Source organism: Triticum urartu, chromosome 1A, assembly GCF_056163025.1.
Source record: "Triticum urartu cultivar PI428250 chromosome 1A, HENAU_Tu73, whole genome shotgun sequence".
NCBI lineage: Eukaryota > Viridiplantae > Streptophyta > Magnoliopsida > Poales > Poaceae > Triticum > Triticum urartu.
The window spans coordinates 589570737-589577731 of record NC_141873.1 but is presented as its reverse complement, the minus strand read 5'-3'; the positions used below and the strand labels follow the sequence as shown (position 1 = coordinate 589577731).

General features: G+C 45.9%; 1 protein-coding gene across 1 annotated transcript; it reads left to right on the top strand.

Moving 5' to 3' along the window:
• The first annotated feature begins 447 nt into the window (after positions 1 to 447).
• Positions 448 to 4357, top strand: LOC125540670 (uncharacterized). The gene is made up of 6 exons (XM_048704262.2): positions 448 to 1019; positions 1109 to 1190; positions 1945 to 2015; positions 2527 to 3275; positions 3372 to 3466; positions 4111 to 4357. The coding sequence occupies exons 1-4, from the start codon at positions 1017 to 1019 to the stop codon at positions 2845 to 2847; spliced, it is 477 nt and encodes a 158-aa protein (XP_048560219.2). The 5' UTR covers positions 448 to 1016; the 3' UTR covers positions 2848 to 3275; positions 3372 to 3466; positions 4111 to 4357.
• Positions 4358 to 6995: the final 2638 nt, after the last annotated feature.

Sequence of the window (6995 nt, the reverse complement as noted above, 5' to 3'; positions counted from 1 at the left end):
TCTTTTCGGGCACTCAAAAAATGGAAAATGAATTTTCCGTGCAAAGAAAATGAAAACTCCCTTAGGCAACATTGTTTGAAATTCCAAGATGCACCATTTTTCACAATATGAGATCATTTGAACAAATATTTGATAGGACTTTCACAAAAAAAACTCATTTTGAGCATTGAAAAATGGAATGAAATTTTTTATCTTGAATCGATCATGACCAATTTATATGGTCATAAGATCATCAAATGGTTTGCTGCGTTCTGATTGGACCATGGGCATATCACGCGGATCACGCATCAACCACCGTCGGATGCTTCCAGATCCAACGGCCCAAACGCACCCGACCCGAAACCCTAGGTCTGTCCTCGTGGACATTTTCCACCCACCCCCGCCTCCATTCTTCCTCTCATTCCTCCCTCCCCCGCCTCCATTCTTTTGCTCTAGATCCGCCACCCACTCCAATCCCTCTCCCCGATCCAGATCAACGACGACGGCCCCCCGTCGCCGCCCCCTCCTTATCCCCCTAGCTCCCTTATCCCCTTCGTCGCTGCCGCTCACGCTCCCTTTTCCCCGTCACCACCGCCACCTCTGCTTGGTACACAACAGCCACACGGCCATCCCCATCCAGATCCAACCGCCGCTGCACGTCGACGAGGCGGTGGGCGGGCGGGGCGCACCGGTGCGGCCCTCCGTGCGCGCGCACCGGCAGGCCCTCGAGGCGGCGCCGTCGGGGATCGTCTCCGGGCTCGACCTCGGCCGCCTCAACTCCTCCCGCGCCGTCGGCTCGCTCCGCAAGGTCGATGCCGGACCCGCTAGATGAGGAGGACAGGGCCAAGTGCCCGCACTCCATCGTGCTCGCCAGCGACGAGTTCCGGGCCCGGGGGCGGACCGTGGAGCTGCTGTGCTTCCGTGCGGGCTCACGCTGTACCCCAAGATCACGCAGTTCAGGGAGGGGGAGGAGCCGCTCATGGTCTCCCAGTTCATGATGGAGCTGCAGGTCGGTGGAGGAGGATTTGGCTGGTGAGATGGTAAGCTAGTGCTGCAGGCTGGTTTGGTGATTCAATTCATGCTGGTGCGAGCGTGCCATTGATGCTTTCCTGTCTGTTTTTTTGCTCAGGCGGGGCGCAAGGAGATGGCGCTCAACCTGGCCAAGTTCATCGACAAGGGCATCCAGGTCAAGCTCACCGGCGGCCGCCAAGGTTGATTCGATTCGCACGGCCCAAATCCCCTCATTTTTCTTCTATCCCTTCCCAGTGTTATGATAGATACATCGTCAGATCTACTAGAGGGCTCCCTATTTGTTTTACTTTAGGCTCTACCACCGTTGCAATGTTTGGTGTCGAGAGATTTGTAGAGAATGCTGCGAACATTACTAAACCGACTTGTTAGCTGGCCTTTGTCTGATTTAGTTGGTGAGTTGTTGGTTGTTGTCATTCTAGTCAGCAAAACAAATGCCTCTGTGTGAGTTTATCTTGTCTAGATATATGTGCTAGGATACATGTTACTACAGTGAGGAAACATGTGGGGTGGGAAATAGAAGTTAAACCTGGATCATGGTAATTCATCATGTGTTAGTCTGATGCACAGGCTTTTTATCGCAAATCAGTTACAGGCTTGTGCTTGGTTGCACCTCTTTCTTGTTGGGCATGTTTGTCTATAGATTTTGATGTGTGTGGGTATGAGGCGTCTCTTACCTTAGTAGTTGAAAATTATTTAAGGTCCTATGGTGGCCAGGTCTATGAAACCCATGTACTCCCTTCGTTCATAAATATAAGATGTTCCAACTTATTTATGAATTAGATGTATATCGACACATTTTAGTGTTCACTCTGTATGTAGTCCATATTGAAATATCCAAAACATCTTAATTTGTGAACGGAGGTACTACCTGTTTATCTCCTGCTGTGTTCTTTCTAGCAATCATATACTGACGTGGCATATGCATATTTGCAGTTACAGGAACTTTAAAGGGATATGACCTACTGCTGAACTTAGTGCTGGATGAAGCAGTCGAGTCTGAAAGAGTAGGGTTCCTTCCTTTGGATTTTACTGTCCATCTATTTTTTCTAATGATTTATAGTTTCTACAGTTAGAGCTTAGGATGAGAGTTATGACTTATTTGTTCAACATATAACATTTTGTTCTACTAAAATTTTGTCAAGGCTAACTTTGTACTAGAGCACTGCATGGAGTACTAGATTACGACAAATGCAGAGTTTATGTTTTCTTTAAACAGCATGATCAATGTGGCTCTTGTGCATTTATAAAGAGATAATGTCCCTCCTTTCTTCTACAGTGTCGTGTGTAATAATCCTCATCTTGCAATTTCTACAGTGGCGTTTATCTAATGCATGTACTTGTACTGTCTCTCTGGACTGCTACTTAGCTTGGTTTCCCCAAGTGAACGCAAGTATTCATGCAGTCCTTTTGACATGAAAGAATAGTGTTACAAATCCTTCACGCTGCTATTGACTACTCCTGCTGCCACACAAGTTGAGTTTCAGTCTAGCTCATCTGAAGTTTCTCTGTATGCAGGAGGGCGAGCTGGAGGAGATTGAGAAGGGCTTGGAGCCTTTGTGGGAGCGCTTGGTCCACCCGCTCGAGCGCATCGTTGACAGGCTGAACGTTGTTCACCACATCAAGGCTGTCAAGGACTCGCCCGACCTCTGTGCCGCCATCGAGGATGTCCAGGTAGTCTCTTCTTCTGTCACGCTGCCTGTGATCTGGACGAACGAAGTCGTTGATTGGTTAGCGCATCATCAGATGATGATGCTATCTCTGTATTCCTTCTTGCTCCATGAATTAATCCTGATGAATGCTGCTTGTTTTGCACAAGCTGACAAGGACACTAGCTAGAGCGCACTACCGCACCTCTTCTTCCAGCTGTTATGTAATAAGTGTTCTCAGTTGGTATCAAATGCGGTACCCTGTTCACCCTGCTTCTGTTATGTTACAAGTGTTTTGAATTAAGTCCATAAATGATTGTTGTCCAATGCACACAGTAGCACTGCAAAATGCAAGTATGCTGATTATTTTTTGAAAACTCTATATATTATTTCTAGCATCTTATACATGTAAAAAGAGAGTTAGAAAATGTGAATTAAGTGTAACCATGAGCTTTGTTTGTTCTTGTACTCTTTGTATGTTCCTGGTCGCCACCACCGACTACGAGCGGGGGTCCTGGTCCTCTCCCTCGTCGTCCTCGGTGGCGGCATCGCGGCTTGGCGCCATCGCCGTGCCCTGCGTCAACGTCACGATCAGCTTCACGGATCGCCGTCTTCACGGTACGCACGCACACATTTCTGAAATCCACAGTCAACAGTTTGGTGTACGCGCTGACTACTGAATCATGAGACATGCGTGTGGTTGTGCTTGTGCAGAGGTTGGTCGAAGAGGGCTGGAGTTCATGCTGTTCCTGCTGTCCCTGTTCGTGTTCCTCTTCGGTACCTCCTAGTTCATCTTCGACCTCATCCTGGTGAGATTTCCATCCAACCCTCCCCGTCCGCATGGTGCTCTTTCTAGTTAGTACTCGTCCGAGAGAGTTGCTTGGAGTAACTATACTCAAGATGCAGTCGCAGTAGGATTAGTTGCTTGGAGTATTTAACAAGACCGAACAAGATTTAACTTGTCAAGATTTAACAATATTTCTTAGTAAAGCTGAGTAGAGTATATATTCTGAACATGAAAGCATAAATATTCTCAGCATAAGTACATGATTAGGAGTATCATGCTTCTGAATATCTCCAAGCTGGATATTTCCATTAAACATGTTTCTGAATACCTCCCATATATATTTCCGTTAGTCTGCTTAGTGCATCATTAAGATTATAAGCATCATTTTCATTGAATCCTGGTTACATATTTGTGTGTACTCAAGTTGAAAATGGGACTTGGAATAATATGCAAGTTTCATCTTTTCTATTGCAGCGAGTGGGTTGGTTATGCACTGGCAGCATCCTTGTATGAATGAGTATATCGTCTTAACTATCTGGGGACAAAAATCATTGTATTAGCTGAATTTGTGTTATCTTTCTAAAGAACTTGTCCTTTTTTTGAATGTTCTGTTCATAATATATTGGCTCCGGTGTTTTGATTCTTCTCTTCTGATTCATGTAACAGGGCGACGGCCGAAGGCATGATGATAGTTCTATTGCTGTCCTAGTGTAGCGAAGGTAGCCTAATCGACTATGGTCGCGTAGTTAGTCATGCATACAGTTTCATCTGACTAGAGCAGGAGCCCAGTTTGTGCTGATTGTCAATTCTCATTGTGATTGTCCCTATATCTGTGTGACTGATTGTATTTGTATCTGTGTTGTAACTATGTCATGACAGAAGGAGCCCAGTATATTTGTATGACTGTGATTGATTCTCGCTGTTGTTATTTGAAATATTACTTGTGTTTTCTGTCTGTTCTTATTTAAACATGGTTATTTATTTCTGTCAAATTGTCAAATTGTAATCTGAATAATATGATGCTACCAAAAGGGTCCCACTTTAATAGAACCTGACAACTGGGACCCATCTGACTAGTGGACCCTTCTTTTGGGAAAAAAGAAAAACTAAATTCGTTTAGACAAAAAGGCCACGACCCAACAATAAAAAGGCTGCAATATTGGACTTGGCCCATGAACCCAACCAAAAATTGACAGATAGAAAAAAAACACAAATAGGCTGAATTGTTGGGCTAGGCCCATGTAGAAAATCGAATTGGACCGGGCTGAATCTTCTGCCACGCTGGATGCCTACGTGGCCTGGGGAGAGAGCTAGCGACCAAAACAGAAGGTCATAGGATCAATGACCTTTTGTTAAAGGTCGCTATAGTCAGTTTACGACCGCCAGCTTTTGACCTTCTGTTTTTGGTCACAAAAAGGTCATAAATGGAAATTTGTGACCATTCAGTGACCAATAGTGGTGGTCATAAGTTGACATATTTCTTGTAGTGTACATGTAGGTTCCCCTTCTGTCACTGGGATCGAGCACCACAAGATTGAACCCAAAGCTAAGCACTTCTCCCATTGCAAGAAAGATCAATCTAGTAGGCCAAACTAAACCGATAATTCGAAGAGACTTGCAAAGATATCAAATCATGCATATAAGAATTCAGAGAAGAACCAAATAATATTCATAGATAATCAAGTTCATAAACCCACAATTCATCGGATCTCGGCAAACACACCGCAAAAGAGTATTACATCGAATAGATCTCCAAGAACATCGAGGAGAACTTTGTATTGAGAACCAAAGAGAGAGAAGAAGCCATCTAGCTAATAACTATGGACCCGAAGGTCTATGGTAAACTACTGACACATCAGCGGAGAGGCTACGGTGTTGATGTAGAAGGCCTCCGTGATCGAATCCCCCTCCGGCAGATCACCAAAAAAGGCCCCAAGATGGGATCTCACGGGTACAGAAGGTTGCGGCGGTGGAAAAGTGGTTCCATGGCCCCCCGAGATGTTTTCAGGGTATAAGAGTATATATAGGCGAAAGAAGTAGGTCGGTGGAGCTACGAGGGGCCCACGAGGGTGGGGGCATGCCTACCCCCTGGGCGCGCCCTCCTGCCTCGTGGCCGCCTCGTTGCATCTCTGACTTCCACTCCAAGTCTCCTGGATTGCGTTTGTTCCAAGAAAGATCCTCGCTAAGGTTTCATTCCGTTTGGATTCCGTTTGATATTCCTTTTCTGCGAAATACTGAATTAGGCAAAAAAAACAGCAACTGGCACTGGGCCTCCGGTTAATAGGTTAGTCCCAAAAATAATATAAAAGAGCATATTAAAGCCCATTAAACATCCAAAACTGGTAAAATAATAGCATGGAACAATAGAAAATTATAGATACGTTGGAGATGTATCAGGTATCTCCGAAGGTGTTTGTTTGATTGGCATAGATCGAGATTAGGATTTGTCACTCCGAGTATTGGAGAGGTATCTCTGGGCCCTCTCGGTATTGCACATCATAAGAAGCCTTGCAAGCAAAGTGACTAATGAGTTAGTTACAAGATGATTTATGACGGAACGAGTAAAGAGAATTGCCGGTAACGAGATTGAACTAGTTATGTGGACATCGACGATCGAATCTCGAGCAAGTAACATACCGATGACAAAGGGAGTAACATATGTTATCATAAAGGTTTGACCGATAAAGATCTTCGTATAATATGTAGGAGCCAATATGAGCACCCAGGTTCCGCTATTGGTTATTGACCGGAGATATGTCTCGGTCATGTCTACATAGTTCTCGAACCCGTAGGGTCCGCACGCTTAATGTTTGATGATGATTTAGTATTATATGAGTTATGTGATTTGGTGACCGAATGTTGTTCAGAGTCCCGGATGACATCACGGACATGACGAGGAGTCTTGAAATGGTCGAGAGGTAAAGATTGATATATAGGATGATAGTATTCAGACACCAGAAGTGTTTCAGATAGTATCGGGTATTTATCGGAGTACCGGGGGGTTACCTGAACCCCCGGGGGAATAATGGACCTTATGGGCCATAAGAGCAGAGCACACCAGCCCACAAGGTGTGGCGTGCCCCCCTTAGGCAGGAGGCCAAATAGGAGAAGGAAGAGGGGGTTCGCCCCCCCTTTCCTTCCTCCCTTCCCTCTTCCCTTTTCCCCCTTCCGGTAATAAGGAAAGGGGGGCGAACTGGGATAGGACCCCAAGTAGGATTCCTCCTACTTGGGGCGCCCCATGGCTGCTCCCCTCCCCCTCCCGCCTATATATACTTGGGGAGGGGGCGCTTAGAACACACACCAACAATTGTTAGCTGTGTGCGGCGCCCCCTCCACAGTTTACGCCTCCGATCATATCTTCGTAGTGCTTAGGCGAAGCCCTGCGCGGATCACTTCACCATCACCGTCACCACACCGTCGTGCTAAGGAACTCATCTTCTTCCTCGACACCTTTGCTGGATCAAGAGGACGAGAGACGGCATCGAGCTGAACGTGTGCAGAACTCGGAGGTGCCATACTTTCTGTGCTTGATCAGTCGGATCTAGAAGAAG